The 21,167-nt window shown below is 44.9% G+C and overlaps 2 protein-coding genes across 2 annotated transcripts in view; one reads left to right on the forward strand and one right to left on the reverse strand.

Annotated features, from left to right (window-relative positions):
* The first annotated feature begins 3,279 nt into the window (after window positions 1–3,279).
* LOC112235904 (phospholipid phosphatase-related protein type 3-like) lies at window positions 3,280–9,665 on the forward strand. The gene is made up of 12 exons (XM_042296635.1): window positions 3,280–3,765; window positions 4,362–4,468; window positions 4,672–4,857; window positions 4,959–5,067; window positions 6,203–6,398; window positions 6,595–6,652; window positions 6,920–7,093; window positions 7,327–7,539; window positions 7,614–7,837; window positions 7,928–8,390; window positions 8,987–9,476; window positions 9,625–9,665. Exons 2-12 carry the CDS (start codon window positions 4,385–4,387, stop codon window positions 9,663–9,665), a joined length of 2,238 nt encoding a protein of 745 aa, XP_042152569.1. The 5' UTR covers window positions 3,280–3,765; window positions 4,362–4,384.
* A 3,576-nt stretch (window positions 9,666–13,241) lies between these two features.
* The window catches only part of LOC112236856 (glutamate receptor ionotropic, NMDA 3B-like), a 51,769-nt gene continuing 43,843 nt past the window's right edge, over window positions 13,242–21,167 (reverse strand). Inside the window, exons 16-19 of the mRNA XM_042296636.1 lie at window positions 17,991–18,155; window positions 17,075–17,142; window positions 15,644–15,884; window positions 13,242–15,186 (exon numbers count right to left, since the gene is read on the reverse strand). Of these exons, the coding sequence (XP_042152570.1) occupies window positions 15,004–15,186; window positions 15,644–15,884; window positions 17,075–17,142; window positions 17,991–18,155 (657 nt within the window). The 3' untranslated portion in view covers window positions 13,242–15,003. The remainder of the gene's footprint in view (window positions 15,187–15,643; window positions 15,885–17,074; window positions 17,143–17,990; window positions 18,156–21,167) is intronic.

Raw genomic sequence — 21,167 nt, forward strand, 5'->3', positions numbered from 1 at the left:
ACAGCTCTTTGAAACACCCATGTCAAGCAACTTGGATGTAGTGACCAGTGTTGCAGTAAAATCATCTCAAGCAAATTTGCTGATGCACAAAGCAGCTGAAACAACAGTGAAATTGGATCAATTTCACAATGAGGCCAATGATGACTTTAAAACAGTTACCGAGTTTAATGGTTGTGATAGTAGAAAACTGAGGATGGATCAACAACATTGTAGTTACTCTGTTTGCAACAAGGAACTAAAGTAATATTTAAGGTGCAAAGCAATTCACTTTTTGTCCTGAATACAAAGTGTTATGTTTGGGGCAAATCCAATACAACACATTACTGAGTACCATATTTTCAAGCATAGTGGTGACTGCATCATGCTATGGGTATGCTTGTAATTGTTAAGGTCTGGGGAGTTTTTCAGAACAACAAAAAATATGGAATGTAGCTTAGCACAGGCAAAATCCTAGAGGAAACCTGGTTCAGTTTGCTTTCCATCGGACACTGGGAGATTAATTCACCTTTCAGCAGGACAATGACAATAACCTAAAACATGAGGCCAAATCTACGCTTGAGTTGCTTACTAAGAAGACAGTGAATGTTCCTGAGTGGCTGAGTTAATGTTTTGACTTAAATCTATTGGAAAAAAAATCAAATGTGCTTCTACAAAGTATTGACTCAGGGGTGTGAATACTTATGTAAAATGAGATATTTCAGTATTTAATTTGAAATAAATGTACAACAATTTCAAAAAACATGTTGTCACTTTGTCACTATGGGGTATTGTGATGTCATTATGGGGTATTGTGATGTCATTATGGGGTATTGTGATGTCATTATGGGGTATTGTGATGTCATTATGGGGTATTGTGTGTAGATGGGTGAGAAAAATATATATTTAATCCATTTTGAGTTCAGTCTGTAAGTGTAACACAATGAAATGGGGAAAAAGTCCAGGGGTATGAATACTTTCTGAAGGCACCATTCATGTAGATAGGTTCAGTTGGTGAAGTCCGCCATCTACTGGCCATAACATATTTATTGTGGCATGTGGTATCCTGTGGTCAGAAGGGGGCATTTGTGTTCTGCATTTGGTTCATAGACGGAGAAGAGGAGAAGAGGGGACAGGGAAGAGATGAAAGGATGAAGAGGATGCCTCTAGCCATTAGCAGCTGTAAATTGGGACACACATGTATAAAGACACACTCAGACCCATGCGCTCTAAACATATTTCATTCATTTACTTCTGTATTTATTCATGTAAACAGAACCAAATGAAAAGTAGCCCTACCACATGTACAGGCAGAAGATATCAATAGAGCTACTGATTGCTGTGGTATTTCTGGTGACCAGGCTGGATTTACAGAGAATACAGGTAGAGATAGAATCATATGTTTAGTGCTGATAGGTTGGAGTCTTCTCTGTTGTCTGCAGGCTAGTGCTGATAGGTTGGAGTCTTCTCTATTGTCTGCAGGCTAGTGCTGATAGGTTGGAGTCTTCTCTGTTGTCTGCAGGCTAGTGCTGATAGGTTGGAGTCTTCACTGTTGTCTGCAGGCTAGTGCTGGTAGGTTGGAGTCTTCTCTGTTGTCTGCAGGCTAGTGCTGATAGGTTGGAGTCTTCTCTGTTGTCTGCAGGTTAGTGCTGATAGGTTGGAGTCTTCTCTATTGTCTGTAGAGTAGTGCTGATAGGTTGGAGTCTTCTCTATTGTCTGTAGAGTAGTGCTGGTAGGTTGGAGTCTTCTCTGTTGTCTGCAGGCTAGTGCTGATAGGTTGGAGTCTTCTCTATTGTCTGTAGAGTAGTGCTGGTAGGTTGGAGTCTTCTCTGTTGTCTGCAGGCTAGTGCTGGTAGGTTGGAGTCTTCTCTGTTGTCTGCAGGCTAGTGCTGGTAGGTTGGAGTCTTCTCTATTGTCTGTAGAGTAGTGCTGGTAGGTTGGAGTCTTCTCTGTTGTCTGCAGGCTAGTGCTGGTAGGTTGGAGTCTTCTCTGTTGTCTGCAGGCTAGTGCTGGTAGGTTGGAGTCTTCTCTATTGTCTGTAGAGTAGTGCTGGTAGGTTGGAGTCTTCTCTATTGTCTGTGGAGTGGTGCTGGTAGGTTGGAGTCTTCTCTATTGTCTGTAGAGTAGTGCTGGTAGGTTGGAGTCTTCTCTATTGTCTGCAGGCTAGTGCTGGTAGGTTGGAGTCTTCTCTGTTGTCTGCAGGCTAGTGCTGGTAGGTTGGAGTCTTCTCTATTGTCTGTAGAGTAGTGCTGGTAGGTTGGAGTCTTCTCTATTGTCTGTGGAGTGGTGCTGGTAGGTTGGAGTCTTCTCTGTTGTCTGTAGGTAGTGCTGGTAGGTTGGAGTCTTCTCTATTGTCTGTAGAGTAGTGCTGGTAGGTTGGAGTCTTCTCTATTGTCTGTGGAGTGGTGCTGGTAGGTTGGAGTCTTAACTGTTGTCTGTAGAGTAGTGCTGGTAGGTTGGAGTCTTAACTGTTGTCTGTAGGCTAGTGCTGATAGGTTGGAGTCTTCTCTGTTGTCTGTAGGCTAGTGCTGATAGGTTGGAGTCTGCTCTGTTGTCTGCAGGCTAGTGCTGATAGGTTGGAGTCTTCTCTGTTGTCTGTAGGCTAGTGCTGATAGGTTGGAGTCTGCTCTGTTGTCTGCAGGCTAGTGCTGATAGGTTGGAGTCTTCTCTGTTGTCTGTAGAGTAGTGCTGATAGGTTGGAGTCTTTATATGTATTTGTGTGTGAGTGAGTGATGAGTTTATTAGCCACTCAGCTGTGACCAGTCCAGGTGAAAAGGGTGGGTGTGTGTGTCATGGTGTGTGTGTATTTATAACCGTGGGAGAAAGGTTTGAATGTGTACATCTCATGGTAAATCAGACAGGTCAGAAGCAGAAGATGTGTAAGCGCGCGCGCGCACGTTTGTTGAATGAAGAGACGCAAATACACACCGCAGCAGCAGTCACAGGCACGTGGTCAGAACCCAACCCAACCCCACCCTACTGGACTAGGTCTACCCACAATAAAAAAGAGGAAAGAGGAGACGAAAAGAGGAAGAGAGATGGGGGGATCAGAATATTTTTCCCTAAAATGAATAGCCTTTACATTTAGAATGTTCTAAAAGGGGAATATATTCGAAGAAACACTCAGAATCAAACAGACACACATGCTTTCACTCATGCACGCGCAAACCCAAACACACCAAAAATCCATCGCTTTGTTTTGCCCAGCTTTATGGTGGTGGTAGCCTACCATTAGGAATTTGGAGCGGTGAGAGGAGGGGCGTTTGTGTATGTGTGAAGGAACAGTCGGTCTCCTCCCCTCGTCTCCCCCCGCCCCCTCGCGCCCCCCATGCCTTTGTGTGCGCGAGGCTCTCTGTGAGCGGCGGTTCTTCAAGTGAGATATCGGTTCGTTTCTGAGCGCTGTTTGAGTTTGTGTGGGCTGTTCAAACATAGCCTGGCTGACTGGGACTGGGGTGAACCGGTAGAAGGCACGTGAAACCTCGGAGTTTATTCACACACGCGCGATCAGAAGGAAAATAACGGAGAAATATCGAATATCGGACTTTTCCCTTTCGTCTTACCCATCTATCATTCTCCCTTTATCATTCTCTCGTCCTCTCTATCCGTGGAGAATTTGACCAACCTAAACAACCTGATGTGTGTGTATGTGTGTTTTGGGGGCGTAAAACAACTGGCAGCGCGTGAAGATGGATTAACGTTTGAACGGAAAACTGGAGCAGCACGCAAGACCTCGGCGAGGGGGGAGGGCAAGACGGGCCTCTGCTAACACACACAACCCGCGGGACAGAGGTAATTCAGCTCTGTGTGTGTGTGTGTGTGTGTGTGTGTGGAGGAGAGGCAAGGCGGGGTGAGTCTGACTCTAGTGTCTGAGAGAATCAATGGTTATAAATCAGGAGAGGTTTTCTCTCTCTCTGAGTTCAGGACCATGCAGTGGACAGCGCCATAGTTACAGTAGAATAACTCCGGGCAAAAGGAGGGAGCTGTGTGTCTCAACTCCCTGCTTATTTCTCTCTGAGTTACTGTAACTATGGCGCTGTCCTGTGTCCACTCCATTGTCTTGAATTTAGACAACGAGTTAGAGAGAACAAAGAGAGAGAGATGTGGGAAACAGAGAGAGCACACCATTGAGGCTCACGTGTGTGTTCTGATGTTCTGTTCATTTGGAGTTGAGGGACCTACACAACAGATGTGCATTCAGCTATTTACTATTAGCTTAGGTTTGCTTCAAAGGACCAGTCTGAGACCAAGCAGATGTTTGCCCATGTGGAAGTAGTAGCAGAATATGACTTAACAAGCTGATAATGTGCAACAACGCCTCTGTAATGTATGCCACCTGGAACGCCACCAGTGTGATGACTAACCCCTCCCCTTCTGTCTGTTCCTAGACTCTGATTGGACCAACACCAGGATGATGTCGTCACCAAAAGCCAAGACCAAGAAGAAACCTCCCAAAGACAGCATGACACTTCTGCCATGCTTCTACTTCATAGAGGTGTGTGTGTGTGTACGTGCATACGTGTGTGTCCAATATAACTGCATTTAATGTATACCACTCACTATGGCTGTTAGTAAGACAATATCTCCCTCTTACCTCTCTCCCTTTCTCTTTCCCTTTCTTTCTCTCTCTCCCCTGCTCGCTCGCTCCCTCCCCCTCTCTCTCGCTCTCTGTGTCTGTCTCTCTCTCTTTCTGTCTAGCTCCCCATCGTCCTCTCCTCCCTTGTCTCTCTCTACTTCATGGAGTTGACAGACCTGTTGTCCCCGGCGACCCCTGGGTTCCATTGCTATGACCGGGACCTGTCGTTGCCCTACCTGGAGACAGGAGATGAACTGATCCCTCTGCTGATGTTACTGAGCCTGGCCTTCGCAGGACCGGCTGCCTCGGTTAGTACACACACCGTCAGAACCTAGAATCAATAGATTCTGATCAATAAACAGCCTATCAGCATCAGGGTGCATGACTAATTGTGTGTGTGTGTGAATAGATCATGCTGGGTGAAGGGCTGGTGTATTGTTACCAGTCCAGAGTCAAACCGAGTAAAGCTGATGGGTGTAACATCAACTCCTTCCTACGGAGGACTGTTCGCTTTGTTGGTATGTACCTGTTATTTACGCTTGAATCCTCAAGGGGGAGTGAACAGGTGCACAATGATAGCCTAGGGAGAGAATCTACTTCAGAGAGTAATGATAGCCTAGGGAGAGAATCTACTTCAGAGAGTAATGATAGCCTAGGGAGAGAATCTACTTCAGAGAGTAATGATAGCCTAGGGAGAGAATCTACTTCAGAGAGTAATGATAGCCTAGGGAGAGAATCTACTTCAGAGAGTAATGATAGCCTAGGGAGAGAATCTACTTCAGAGAGTAATGATAGCCTAGGGAGAGAATCTACTTCAGAGAGTAATGATAGCCTAGGGAGAGAATCTACTTCAGAGAGTAATGATAGCCTAGGGAGAGAATCTACTTCAGAGAGTAATGATAGCCTAGGGAGAGAATCTACTTCAGGGAGTAATGATAGCCTAGGGAGAGAATCTACTTCAGGGAGTAATGATAGCCTAGGGAGAGAATCTACTTCAGGGAGTAATGATAGCCTAGGGAGAGAATCTACTTCAGGGAGTAATGATAGCCTAGGGAGAGAATCTACTTCAGGGAGTAATGATAGCCTAGGGAGAGAATCTACTTCAGAGAGTAATGATAGCCTAGGGAGAGAATCTACTTCAGAGAGTAATGATAGCCTAGGGAGAGAATCTACTTCAGAGAGTAATGATAGCCTAGGGAGAGAATCTACTTCAGAGAGTAATGATAGGGAATGAGGACAGGGGAGAGAGAGATGTAGAGGGAATGAGGACAGGGGAGAGAGAGATGTGAGGAGAGGGAATGAGGATGAGGGGGGAGAGAGATGTAGAGGGAATGAGGACAGGGGGAGAGAGATGTAGAGGGAATGAGGACAGGGGAGAGAGAGATGTAGAGGGAATGAGGACAGGGGAGAGAGATGTGGAGGGAATGAGGACAGGGGAGAGAGAGATGTAGAGGGAATGAGGACAGGGGAGAGAGAGATGTAGAGGGAATGAGGACAGGGGAGAGAGAGATGTAGAGGGAATGAGGACAGGCGAGACGTCTTCAGATGTTTCAGATAACTCTTACCTGGTGCATGCTCCTCCCTCCCCCTCTCTCTCCTTTTCCATCCCTTCTCCCTGTCTCCCCCCTCTCTCTCCTCCTCCTTCTCCCCCAGGTGTTCATGTGTTTGGTCTCCTGGCAACAGCCCTAATGACAGACATCATCCAGTTGGCTACTGGTTATCCCACCCCTTTCTTCCTGACTGTCTGTCAGCCCAATTACACGCTGCCTGGGATATCATGTGACCAGAACAATTACATCACACAGGACATCTGCTCTGGGAAAGATATGTATGCCATCCTGTCAGCCAGGTAACACACACACACACACACACACACACACACACACACACACACACACACACACACACACAGACACACAGACACACAGACACACACACACTATTTGTGTTCTCCAGCTTCAATAAAACCTCCACCTCTCTTTCTCTCTCTGCATCACATCTCCCTCTCGCTCCCTGATTCTTACTCTCTCTCTCCTTCTCTTCAGGAAAACATTTCCGTCCCAGCATGCAACGCTCTCTGGCTTTGCTGCTGTCTACATCTCTGTAAGCATTGACAGCTACTAACTTGTCTGTCTGCCTGCCTGCCTGCCTGCCTGCCTGTCTGCCTGACTGACTGTCTGTCTGTCTGTCTGTCTGTCTGTCTGTCTGTCTGTCTGTCTGTCTGTCTGTCTGTCTGTCTGTCTGTCTGTCTGACTTTATGAAGATGCATTTGAAGTTAAAATTGGAAACATTGCCATCCGCAATAGTTCTAACTTTGTGTATGTGTGTGTGTGTGTGTGTGTATGTGTGTGTGTGTGTGTGTGTGTGTAGATGTATTTGAACAGTGTGATCAGCAGTAGTACTAAGCTGGTGAAGCCGGTGCTGGTGTTTGGATACTGTCTGGCGGCGGGTATAGCCGGACTGACACAGATCACACAACACCGCTGCCATCCCAGAGATGTCTATGTTGGCTACGCCATAGGAGCTGGCATAGGAGTCTACCTGGTGAGTGTGTGTGTGTGGGTGGGTGGGGGTGACTTTGTGTGTGGGGGGGGTGGGGGGTAGACTGAGAAAAAGACAGAGAGAGAGATGGGAATTAATCATCTTTTAAGAGTTCTCAGGGGGAGAATTTCACAGTTATTTTTTAGGAAACCTGTCTCAACAAATTTCACGCTTCTATCCCTCTCTCTATCGCTATCTCCACCTCTCCTTCCCCTCCCTCCGTACCCTCCCTCTAGTCTCTGTATGCAGTAGGTAACTTCAGGTCATCCGAGGAGGACTGCCTCCCCCAGCCTGTCCGGAGGGCTGCGTCCCCCCCCCAGCAGCAGAGGGAGGTGGTGGTGAGGGGAAGAGCCCAGAGAGGTCATGCTTCTCAGCACAGCTCTCTGTACCGCAGCAAGACACCCAGACCCTCAGACAGCAGGGAGGAACTGGGCACTGGACGCTGCAAGGTACGAGATGAAGGGAGACAGGTTGTGTATTCGTGGTTAGTATTAGTAGTTAGCCACACTATGTTGTTCTGTAGGTTCGTAGGGAGAAGGCCAGCGTAGCATCTCTGAAGAGGGCCAGTGCTGACGTGGAGCTCCTGGCACCCCGCGGCCCCATGGGAAAGGAAACCATGGTAACATTCAGCAATACCTTACCCCGCGTTGCCAACGGCAGCAGCACCTCGCCCCCCGGAGACGACCCCTCCAACCAGCGGCACATGACCTTCCACCTGTCCTTCGACCCCCGCAGGTCACAACCAAGGTACGTTTGTGGCTAGTGTGTGTTGTAGGTGTGTGTCATACAACCCTGGTATTAATCGTCAAGTCAAACATATCATGTGTGATCTGTCAGGCTGCGACCACCGCTGGTGCAGGAGTGGAGACAGCAGCGCTCTACGGAGAGACGGAGCGAGGAGGAGGGAGAGACGGACACATCTGGAGGAGAGGGAGGAGGAGGGGGAGAGGCAGGGGAGACAGGGGTGATGAATCCTCCCTCCCTCTATCCAACGGTACAGTCGGCCAATCGAGCCGTTGCCACGGCTACCTCAGCACCAGCCCCACTGGTGCATATCCCTAAGGAGGGGATTAGACACCCCCCTACTGTCTCCCCTCTACCTCCTACGGTCTCCCCTCTACCTCCTTCTGTCTCCTCTCTACCTCCCCCCGTCTCCCCTAAGAGCGCGGTGACGCGTGCCAAGTTGATGTCACTCAACCAGGGAGGGGAACGAGTCAGGGAGGGCCCTATCCCTGTGACGACTCCGCGTGTGCCCCACCAGCCGCCCAATCAGCCGCCCAATCAGCCGCGAGTGGCGCAGGTGAGATAAATATCAAATCTGAGTTAGTTAAAATGAACTGTTGATTTACATTCTAACTAGCTGAAGTAACTAGTTAAATGAACTGTTGATTTACATTCTAACTAGTTGAAGTAACTAGCTAAATGAATTGCTGATTTACATTCTAACTAGTTGAAGTAACTAGCTAAATGAATTGCTGATTTACATTCTAACTAGCTGAAGTAACTAGCTAAATGAATTGCTGATTTACATTCTAACTAGTTGAAGTAACTAGCTAAATGAATTGCTGATTTACATTCTAACTAGTTGAAGTAACTAGCTAAATGAATTGCTGATTTACATTCTAACTAGTTGAAGTAACTAGCTAAATGAATTGCTGATTTACATTCTAACTAGCTGAAGTAACTAGCTAAATGAACTGTTGATTTACATTCTAACTAGCTGAAGTAACTAGCTAAATGAACTGTTGATTTACATTCTAACTAGCTGAAGTAACTAGCTAAATGAACTGCTGATTTACATTCTAACTAGCTGAAGTAACTAGCTAAATGAACTGCTGATTTACATTCTAACTAGCTGAAGTAGCTAGCTAACTGTCTCCTCTGTTCATCCTATAGGTCATTGCCATGTCCAAGCAGCACGGACCAATCAGCTCCTCTGCCAAGGGCTCTGACACCGCCTCTTCCTGTGGAGGAGGGTCTTCAACAGGAAGCTCTGAGTCTCCGTACTACCGGGTCACCTCTGACCATGACAGCCACACCGGGAGTGTTACCGGGAGCGTTACCGGGAGTATTGTCACCATAGACGCTCATGCCCCTCATCACCCTGTGGTCAGGGTGTCTAGCAGTGTCGGTACCGGGAGTAACGGGACCCTGGGGGCCAGAGTAACAGCTGCCGGTAACGGGACCCCCTGGGAGCGGAGGAACACCACCAGCGGGAGCGTCGGTGAGCAGGGCCAGAGGGGGGCGCTGCAGCGCCAGGAGAAAGTCTCCGCACCGGAATATCGGGAATACCGCACACTTCCTGTGAAATCAGACTCTATCTGCTCCTCCTCTCCCAACCAGACCGATTCCTCCACCCTGCCTCCCCCTCCTCACCCCATCTCCTCTCCACTCCCTCCCTTCTCTTCCTCCACCCTACCTCCGCCTCCTCAGCCCACCTCCTCCCCCTGCCTCCCCCTTCTCCCCCTTCTACTCCCCCTCCCTCCCCCTCCTCCTCCCTTCTACTCCCCCTCCCTCCCCCCCTCCTCACCCAGATCTGCTGTTGGACAGTTACTCCCCCTCCCCCGCTCTATGACCCTCCCCCGCCGGCCCACTGTCTCAGCCCACAGCCGCGCTGATCAAGAAGTCTATTACAAGACCATGCAGACAGAGAGGAGATTATAACGCGACATAGAGGGGTCATAATAGACAGTAACACTACTAAAAACAGACTACGAGGTTAGAAGAGAACATAGGGGAACTTATAGAGCAAGAGGTTATAAGACGACGTAGAGCAGTTAATATAGACAGTAGTACCACTAGGTAACCATACAGTCAGGGGCCGTAATTAAATGTGACACCGTTTGGGGAGCCCTAACAGTCAGGGGAAGTTATTAAATGTGACACCGTTTGGGGAGCCCTAACAGTCAGGGGAAGTTATTAAATGTGACACCGTTTGGGGAGCCCTAACAGTCAGGAGAACTACTACATGACTTAAATGAGTGAGAGGAGGTTATGAGACGACTTTGGAGTTAAAATGTAATATAATGGAGGTTATAGCTTGGCGTAGAGGAGTCACAATGATCCAGAACACTACTTCAATACTGAGAAAGGGTCCAGATGGAAACAGACAAATAGCTGATCTACAAGACACTGCAGAGTAAGGCTTGGGAGGACTGTTAAGTCAAGGTCTAACAGTAGTGGAGGTTATAACGCGACATAGAACACTGCTAAGTCAGGGTCTAACAGTGGAGGTGGAGCGTGTCTGACTGAAGGTCTTCAGGAGCATGGAGACTGGATCACTAAAGACAACAGAAACAATAGCAGCTCTAGTAGTTGGTTTACCACCGACTGCTATCTGACTAGACTATACAACTATACTGACTATACTCACCAACTGTACTATACTATACTGTATATAGGATCTCTCTCAGGTTTCCATTCCACTGACTTACTGTAGAGACGAAGAAGAGGAGGGGAAAAGGGGGAAGGAAAGTGAACATCTTGGAGAGGATTACTACAGTAAACAAAGAGGGGGAGACAAAGACTGGAGGGGACAATTGGCTTAACAATGTGAACAGATCCACACACACACACACATAGCTGTTGGAAGTCGTTTGGTGGTGGGGGTCCGCGCTACAGACCGCTAACACAGTGCACTACTTTTAGGAAAATAGAAAATTAATGATTTTAGATTTTATTTTTAATTCAGATTTTTAGTAGCACCCCTACTACCAGTGGCTACACACACACACACACACTAACACACGCACACAGACAGACTCAACCAACCACCTCCAATTGTATAAAATTACATGCAATAATATAAATTATTTTTAAGCTCATTTGTTGCTAATCAAACCCCCACTGACAATACAATAAGATACATGGTGACTAAAGACTGTATAGACTTGTGGGTGTGGTCTGTGTGCATCGGTTGCCTAGTAGCAGAATGACTTGTTCTGTAGTGGATATCCTCTATTGATAATAGAACTGTTGAATACTGGTGTTAGTCTGCATGTGTATGTATGTGTGTGAGGGCGTGTCTGTCTTGCATGTGTGTTTCTGTGTGTGAATGAGTGTATTCTACTTCATTGTGTTTCTATAAACTTGTATTATGACTTCTAAGAAACAGAAATGCTGCATTTTCCAGAGATGTCATTTATTTACCTTTTTGTCTTTATTACCAATGTAAATACTAATATTATATTACTGTCCCTTTTCATGGGCTGCTGTTTTTTTAAACTTGTGTTTCCAGGTAATGGTTATAAACTCCTTGACTAAGGAAACGTCTATTTGTAAATTCATTGAAGTTTGTGTGACTGACCGGCATTGGTGGTTTATGTGTCTCAAGACCGTGTTAGCCCACTGAGCTGAAGCATAGACATTAGGTTGGAGGAGTCTTTAGTTGTCAAGAATACAGCTGTTATCCCTGGAGTAGTGAAAAAGATCCTCTATTGATTCACACCCACACACGGATGTGGGTTGTTATAAGATATCTTTAATGAATTCTACTGTTGGTTAGTCCCTGCTAACTCCTTTATAAAATCTATACTCCTGAGAGAGAGAGACAGGGAGACGAGAAAGAGAAGGAATGGGTAAAGAGAGAGGGAGAGAAGGGTAAAGAGAGGAGAGAGAGAGAGGGAAGGAGGAGAGAGAGAGAGGGAAGGAGGAGAGAGAGTTAGCCCCCCCCCACTGAGGGCTGAGTCAGTCCTGGTTGACTATCCCTAGGGCCCTCACCACCTGGCCTCTACACACACACACACACACACACGCTCCATCACAGACATCTCAGTGCTCTGCAGTGTGTGTGTGTGTGTGGAGCTGTCCGGAGGTCTGAAGTGGCCTTCATTTGAGGAGTGATTCAACAGAACAACACAAAGGCCTCCGCTCTGTCTGTCTCAATCCTTTCTCTCTGTCTCGAACCCTTCTCTCTCTCTACTGTCTGTCCATATCTTTCTCTCTCTACTGTCTGTCCATATCTTTCTCTCTCTACTGTCTGTCCATATCTCTCTCTACTGTCTGTCCATATCTATCTCTCTCTACTGTCTGTCCATATCCCTTACTGTCTCTACTGTCTGTCCACATGCCTTACTGTCTCTACTGTCTGTCCATATCCCTTACTGTCTCTACTGTCTGTCCATATCCCTTACTGTCTCTACTGTCTGTCCATATCCCTTACTGTCTCTACTGTCTGTCCATATCCCTTACTGTCTCTACTGTCTGTCCATATCCCTTACTGTCTCTACTGTCTGTCCACATGCCTTACTGTCTCTACTATCTGTCCATATCCCTTACTGTCTCTACTGTCTGTCCATATCTCTTACTGTCTCACTTCTCACAGACATATGAAGAGACGGAGATGGAGAGAGAGATGAAGAGAGAACAACAGAGTGATGCAGAAAGATATATTTGAGGATGCGTGGGTTAATATGTGTGTTCTAACATGAGTGACTAAGCCTAAAATATCCTGCAGGCTTCACCAAACAGACCAGGGTCACTGGGAATGGGGACCGTGTGTGTGTGTGTGTGTGTGTAAGTATGTGGGTGTCTAAGTGTGTGTGTATATATTCCCCTACCTCTGCTCTGTATGCCTGAGTAAATATGTCAATATGTCAGATGTATAACATCCATACATTTAGATACAACTGTTGTCTGACCTCATTTTGTCCCCTGTGACACACACACACTCTCTCACACACACTCAGATAAATCTGAGCTTTGATTCATACGAGTGAGGCGCAGCAGTGTTCTAATTGCTCTTTAGGATGATGTAATCAGAGCGTGTGATTTTGGGTGGATTAACGATGAGAGGTTTCTCTTTTAATTTCACAGCAAATTACTATAACTGGGTGATTGTGTCTGTGTGTGTGCACACCTTTATGTGTGAGTGTGTGTATGTGTTGGGGGGGGTCTCTGTGTAGCTAAATATCACAGAATTGTGGGAAAGGCATGGAATGAAAATTGTTACTACTATGATTGTGAAATAATCTATTCCTCCTCATCCATCAAAGAATGTTTCAGTTGCTTAGTTGAATGGGTTGTGTGTGTGTGTGTGTGTGTGTGTGTGTGTGTGTGTGTGTGTGTGAGAGAGAGAGAGAGAGAGGGAGATCCAGGCACCACCTTGTGGTATAGACTGTCATTACAGTCTGTGGTAATTTGTTCCAATAAAACCAGTATATAAATGTTTAATTTCAAAAAATGGAAATGATATACAACAACATGATACGAGTCCCAATAATATGCTGATACAATTCTGTTGTGTGTGAGAATGAGACATATAGCTGTTGTTATAGGCAGCATAATGGGACACCGAACACGGCCCATCAACACCAGAACAACATATCTACAACACTCCTCAGTCCTCTACAGGTAACCTAGCAACCTGCATCTCTTCTAAAACACCTGCTATAGGCTCAAATACAACCGCCTTCTCTCTTTCCACGTCCACTTTTTTCATCCACTTCCAGGTTCGACTATTGTCACTGTATAGTTACATTTGACACCACCATGACATCCAACATACAAATTCCATTAAAGTAAATTCAATTCAACTGCATAGTATAAAACCAACTCAAGGTCCTTATAGAGGATCAGTCAGGACAATGACAGTGGACACGTATAGTTTCCCTCTGGGATAGCCGATTCTTACCCGGTCGGGCGGAGATAGCATTTGATTGAACATATAGGAACCACATGTGTACCTTGAATGGCCCACTGAGAACTGACTACAGACCTGGGGTGTATACATTAGTCACAAACCATTGCAACGGAAACCTTTCGCTCCAAACAAAAAACTTTCTGCAACGAAAACGAGAGATTCTATTGGACAAATTCAGGTAGGTCCCTTCCCGTTTTGTTCTGTTTGCTTCTGTTTGGTTCCTAGTGAACACAACCCAGGGGTACGAGATGAAGAGAGAGAGCTATTAGTAGTTAGAAACAAAAAGGAAACACACCTAGTGGAGACAAACAGTAGATGGGTAAAGTTCTGATCAGACATTTTGTTAACAGACAGCAGCTGTTGACATCAGAGGCAAATGGACCAGTGCCACATCTCTGTCATTGTTTTTTAAACTCTGATATTGTTTACTTCATCCGCTGCCTTGTAAATCATTTGGTCCTGTTAGATTCTTTTCCAGCCCTCTGATTGGTCTTTTGTGTTCCAATAAATAACCAATCAAACGACTAACACAAACTCTTCTGGGTGTCCACGGGGGCGGGACGTTCTCTAACCAGATTCCCAGTGCAGGCACTGGATTGGATAGCTCTCAGTCTGTCCAGACCAGCCCCTGTCCGTGTTTGGACAGTTCTCCCCCTCTCCTGGTCTTTCACTGCACCTGATTGCCTGGCTCTTCCTCTCTCCAGACTGGCGGAGTTACGTGATTGGACAGTTCTTTCTCCCTGCAGTGTATTGACAGCACCTGACTGGTTGGTTGTCCCTCTGTCCAGGCTGGCAGAGGTTTTTGATTGGATCTCTCTCCTCCTCTGTAGGATGTTCAGAGCTTCTGATTGGCTGTTCCTCCCTGTCTGCAGAATGTTGGAGGCATGTGATTGGCTGCTTCCATTTCCGCCCAGGCTTTTTGATTGGTCGTCTCTGTCTCTCTCAGTTTCTGATTGGTGTAACAGTCTGTCCCTGTCTGTGTCCTGTCTGACTGTTTGTCTCACAGTGGGACTGTCCCTGCTTGTCCTGTCTCTGTCTCTGTCTCTGTCCAGGCTGCTACAGAGGTTTGATCTGCCACTCATCCCTTTCTCCTGGTTGATCCCCTCTCTCTCTTCCTTGGTTCTATCTTTCTCTGCGTTGGTTCTCACTCTCTCCAGGCTTTGTGACTGGCCAACCTTGTCTTTCTCCAGTTTGACAGCAGTAGCTGTGCTCTGGTTCATTTTATGGTTCTCCAGGCAAGTCTGTATCTCGGCCCTCCTGGCCACGGCGTCTCTCAGCTGGGCTGTGAACGTCTCGATCCTCCCCTGGACCTCCTGGAGCTCTCCCTCCCACAGGAAGGCCTGGTTGCCTGGGTTCCCCAGAGGAGGCAGAGCCAGGCCGGGGGAGGCCAGGGCCGATGCTGGGCCACCGTTAGCATGCAGGCTAACCTGAGGAGGAGATAAACCACCCAGACACCCTGGAACAGACAGGGGAAGACAGAAACTTTGTGACCTTTTCTCTGAATCTCATTGAAGGGAATGTGATTTGTGGACTCAAATAAAGCATGTAAAGTGTGTGTGTGGTTTGGTTTTACAATCCTTGTGGGTCCCAGAAGTTCTAGTAAAGGATAGTAAAACAAGTAAAATTATGGGGACATTTTGCTGATCCCCACAGGGAAAATTTGTATTTTAGGCTTAGTGCTTAGGTTTAGGGTTAGAACTAGGGTTAAGAGATAGGGTTAGGGTTAGAACTAGGGTTAAGAGATAGGTTTAGGGTTAGAACTAGGGTTAAGAGATAGGGTTAGGTTTAGTTTTAGGGTTAGGTGTTAAGGTTAAGGATTAGGGGTTAGGGAAAATAGGATTTTGAATTGGAATAAATGTTTTGGTCCCCACAAGGACGGTAAAAGAAATGTGTGTGTTAGAGTGAGTGTGTACCTCCCAGGCCGTGTCGCCCCACCATGCCAGGACGTCCCCAGAACGAGGCGGTGTGTGTGTGTAGACGGTAGCTGTGTAGACTCTCCAGATCAAAGTGGACCCTCTTGTTCTCCTTGATGTCCCGGGCAGGAGAGGAGGGCTGAGGAGGAGGGGGGCAGGCAGGGGGAAGAAGGGGGGAGGAGGAGGGCGAGGCTGCTGGTGTCTGTGGAGGCTGCAGCTGTCAGAGACACAAGGGGAGGGACTGGGGGGAGAGAGAGAGGGGGGAGAGGGGAGAGAGAGAGAGAAAGAGAGGTAAAATTGACAATATTGTTAACCTATACTGTAATATAAATAGTATTGATAAACTATACTCTAATATAGAAAGTATTGATAACCTATACTGTAGTACAGATATAATTGATAACCTATACTGTAATATAGACAGTATTGATAATCGATACTGTAATGTAGAGATAATTGATAACTTATACTGTAATATAGACAGTATTGATAACCTATACTGTAATATAGACAGTATTAACAACCTATAATGTAATTTTGACAGTCTTGATAACCTATACTGTAATAGATAGTATTGATAACCTATAATGTAATAGATAGTATTGATAACCTATAATGTAATAGATAGTATTGATAACCTATACTCTAATGTAGACAGTATCGATAACCTATACTGTAATATAGACAGTATTGATAACCTATAATGTAATATTGCCAATATTGATAACCTATACTATAATATAGACAGTATTAATAACCTATACTCTAATAAAGATAGTATTGATAATCTATACCGTAATATATATATATATATATTATTGATAACCTATAATGTAATATAGAGAGTATTGATAAACTACACTGTAATATAGACAGTATTGATAACCTATAGTGTAATTTAGATATTGATTACCTATACTGTAGTATAGTTTTGATAACCTAATGCTGCAAAATAGATAGCATTGATAACCTATACTGTAGTATAGATAGTATTGATAACCTACAACGTGAGATAGATAGTATTGATAGCCTATACTGTAATATAGACAGTATTGATAACCGATACTCTAATGTGGACAGTATTGATAACCTATACTCTAATGTAGACAGTATTGATAACCTATACTATAATATAGACAGTATTGATAACCTATACTCTAATATAGACAGTATTGATACCCTATACTCTAACGTAGACCGTATTTATAACCTATACTCTAATATAGACAGTATTGATAACCTATACTATAATATAGACAGTATTGATAACCTATACTCTAATATAGACAGTATTGATACCCTGTACTCTAACGTAGACCGTATTTATAACCTATACTCTAATATAGACAGTATTGATAACCTATACTCTAACGTAGACAGTATTTATAACTTATACTCTAATATAGACAGTATTGATCAGTGTTTCTCTACTTGTGGTCCAGGCCAATCAACTCTTTCCCTACGTCCTCGTAAGGGGTGTTCAGGGCTCGATGGATCTTCTGTCAACAGATAGATGATACAACACAGATGAGAGAACATTCACTCAATAAAGATCACCTTGTTAAGATAACAGTGGTAAGATCACCTTGATAAGATCACCTTGTTAAGATAACAGTGGTAAGATCACCTTGATAAGATCACCTTGTTAAGATAACAGTGGTAAGATCACCTTGATAAGATCACCTTGTTAAGATAACAGTGGTAAGATCACCTTGATAAGATCACCTTGTTAAGATAACAGTGGTAAGATCACCTTGATAAGATCACCTTGTTAAGATAACAGTGGTAAGATCACCTTGATAAGATCACCTTGTTAAGATAACAGTGGTAAGATCACCTTGATAAGATCACCTTGTTAAGATCCCAGTGGTAAGATCACCTTGATAATATCATCTTGTTAAGATCACCTTGTTAAGATCACAGTGGTAAGACCACCTTGTTAAGATCTCCTTGCTAAGATCACAGTGGTAAGATCACCTTGTTAAGATCAGAGTGGTAAGACCACCTTGTTAAGATCACAGTGGTAAGACCACCTTGTTAAGATCAGAGTGGTAAGACCACCTTGTTAAGATCAGAGTGGTAAGACCACCTTGTTAAGACCACCTTGTTAAGATCAGAGTGGTAAGACCACCTTGTTAAGATCACCTTGTTAAGATCACAGTGGTAAGACCACCTTGTTAAGATCACCTTGTTAAGATCAGAGTGGTAAGATCACCTTGATAATAACTTTTTAAACGTGTGAAATTCTAATTATCTTAGATCATATTAACAGCTTGGTGGCTTGCTATAGATCTAGTTCTTGAGTGTGTGTGTGTGTGTGTGTGTGTTTGTGTGTGTACCTACATACCTGGCTGGTATGCAACCAGTAGGTGAGTGTGTGTGACCGCCGTAGCCGGGGCAGGGCTAGGTGATAGAAGGTGTGTTCAGCTGCCAAGGTAAAAATGGCTCCAACCACCCCCACACACAACATCACAAACAGGCCTGAGAAATGATCTATCCCCATCGATAAATTCTGGGAGAGAGAGAGAGAGTCAGAAAGAGGGAGAGATAGAGGGCAAGAGAGGGTGTGAGAGAGGGAGTGAGAGAGGGAGAGTGAGAGATAGAGGGCAAGAGAGGATGTGGGAGAGAGAGAGAGTCAGAAAGAGGGAGAGATAGAGGGCAAGAGAGGATGTGAGAGAGAGAGGGAGTCAGAAAGAGGGAGAGTAGAGGGCAGAGTCAGAAAGAGGGAGAGATAGAGGGCAAGAGAGGATGTGAGAGAGGGAGAGAGAGAGAGTCAGAAAGAGGGAGAGATAGAGGGCAAGAGAGGATGTGGGAGAGAGAGAGAGTCAGAAAGAGGGAGAGATAGAGGGCAAGAGAGGATGTGAGAGAGAGAGAGAGTCAGAAAGAGGGAGAGATAGAGGGCAAGAGAGGATGAGAGAGAGAGAGTCAGAAAGAGGGAGAGAGTCAGAAAGAGGGAGAGATAGAGGGCAAGAGAGGATGTAGAGGGCAAGAGAGGAGAGAGAGAGAGAGTCAGAAAGAGGGAGAGATAGAGGGCAAGAGAGGATGTGAGAGAGAGAGAGAGAGTCAGAAAGAGGGAGAGATAGAGGGCAAGAGAGGATGTGAGAGAGGGAGTGAGAGAGGGAGAGTGAGAGAGCGAGAGAGAGAGAAAGAGGGAGAGAGAAAGAGGGAGAGAGAGAGATATATAGCGCAAGAGAGGTTTAGAGAGAGGGAGAGAGAGGGAAGAGAGTATTTATTATTAGGTTCTGTAGTTAGCTGCTGCTGACAAATAAAATAGATAATATACATAAATATACATACATAGCACTACATTTACATTACAATTTAGCCATTCAGCAGACACTCCCATTCAGAGAGACCCACAGCTAGTGCATTCATCTTAAGATAGCCAAGCGAGACAACCACATATAACAGTCGTAACCCAACCATGCATCATATACATAATAAAATGCAAAATACAATACAAAATGCATTAAATGGTCTATGTGTCTCTTCACAGTCCCCATTTTGCCGTAAGGTATGAGGTTGACTGTGGTTCCAACAGTGGCCACTAGATGGCAGAGTGAACCAGTAGTTCCACTTTCTCCGTCACCTGACATCATCACAACACTGTCTCTGAGTAAAACTCGAGCCAGTTGCTCGAGTTTTAAGTGATGACCTTAAAGGGGCAATCTGCAGTTGCTACATACATTTTGGACATAAATGAATGATATGTATCTATTGATTGCCCCCCTAATGCCTCATGCTAAGCTGAGCTTAGTTCAACTGTCGTACCCCATCAAAACACTATTTATTTAACCCTTATTTTACCAGGTAAGTTGACTGAGAACACATTCTCATTTACAGCAGCGACCTGGGGAATAGTTACAGGGGAGAGGACGGGGGATGAATGAGCCAATTGTAAACTGTGGATGATTAGGTGGCCGTGATGGTATGAAGGCCTGATTGGGAATTTAGCCAGGGGTTAGGTTTTAACTATCTCTACCCTACTGATGTTACATTTGCAAACACCTTGGTTAACATATAGATTCTGGGAACATCAGAAGGTGTGGGGAAATGAACTATATTCTGGTAATCCGACCAATTGAACATATGCGGTGGTACTTAATGAATATGATGTCAGTTCGGTTGTCATCTGAGACATTCTCATCAATGATAAGATGACATAAATTCTACAGTGGAAAGTCTACACATCAGAGTTATCGGATTTACATGGATTTGTTGTTCAATTTAAATGTTTGAATATGAAATTATTCGTGATGGGATGAAATGTGATTTTAGCTTCTAAAATGTGAGATTTGGGTTTTCATAAGGTAGGGCTCTGCTCAATCAGTGGCCCGTCCCTGTGAAGGGACATGGGCTATAAAACTTTTCAAACACGCCCTCCTCTCCCTTCCTATATAAGCCCTTGACGACAATATAACCTCCTGTTCCGAGGATGTGAGGACGACGGTCCAATGTCAGAATGGTTCAGATAATAACTACAGAACGAAGCCAACATCAGCGTGAGCTTTGGTTGCGAATGGTATGAACTTTGAACTCTTATTCACTACAGAAGTGATACCTCCTAGCTGTTGAGTTAGCAACAGCAGATGCAAAGAAGGAAGGACAGACAGAGTATCCCATCTATCACACAACGACGTTACTTCAACGCATGCAATTGACAACCAGAGACATTCTTCAAAGGACAAATGACTCGGTTTGGCAACACGGTCTTCCATCTACCACCAACTGTAAGGGATCTCGTCCTCCTCTTCAGAGGAGGAGAAGCGAGAAGGATCGGAGGACCAAAACGCAGCGTGGTAAGTGTCCATAATGTTTATTTTAAAACATAAACTGAACACTACGAAATACAAAACAATAAACGTGAAATGAACGAAACAGTCCCGTGTGGCGACAAACACTGACACGGAAGACAAACACCCACAACCCAAAAGTGAAACCCAGGCTACCTAAGTATGATTCTCAATCAGGGACAACAATTGACAGCTGCCCCTGATTGAGAACCAAACTCAAAAACCAACATAGAAAAACAAACATAGACTGCCCACCCAACTCACGCCCTGACCATACTAAAACAAAGATAAAATAACAGAACTATGGTCAGAATGTGACACCAACCTACTGAAGCGCAGCTCAGAGTAAATATTTATTGCATTTTCCTTTTCCAAATGGGCGGTAATTTAGAATGCATAAGATGTTGTATTTACGATAGCACAGCTTTGCCCTTTGTTCCTCAATCTTCCCGCTCTTTTACTCAAACCCAGCCCCTTTTCTTTTGTGTAACAAGCTGTCATATCTGTTCCGCCCGCTAGGGACGTTTTCCTTTATGACGTAATTTGTAATTAAGTTATGATTAATTATGTGTATGTGTAATTCTGTGTGATTAGTTAGATATTTAGTAAATTAATAATTAAACCCAATTTTGTATTGCTGATTCAACTTGTTAGCCAGGGTTCGTGCAGATAACCAAGAATTTACAACTTTCAGATGAGACTGAATTAAGGTGACGATTAATATTGACTGC

Source organism: Oncorhynchus tshawytscha, linkage group LG14 (assembly GCF_018296145.1).
Source record: "Oncorhynchus tshawytscha isolate Ot180627B linkage group LG14, Otsh_v2.0, whole genome shotgun sequence".
NCBI classification, from domain to species: Eukaryota; Metazoa; Chordata; class Actinopteri; order Salmoniformes; family Salmonidae; genus Oncorhynchus; species Oncorhynchus tshawytscha.

Excerpts from the sequence above, each read along its gene's own strand:
- LOC112235904 (XM_042296635.1), top strand. The coding sequence starts at position 4,385 with ATGATGTCGTCACCAAAAGCCAAGACCAAGAAGAAACCTCCCAAAGAC. Across the intron at positions 7,838-7,927 it reads CCCCGCAGGTCACAACCAAG|GCTGCGACCACCGCTGGTGC; the intron begins GTACGTTTGTGG and ends GTGATCTGTCAG. Across the intron at positions 9,477-9,624 it reads CCCTCCTCACCCCATCTCCT|ATCTGCTGTTGGACAGTTAC; the intron begins CTCCACTCCCTC and ends CTCCTCACCCAG.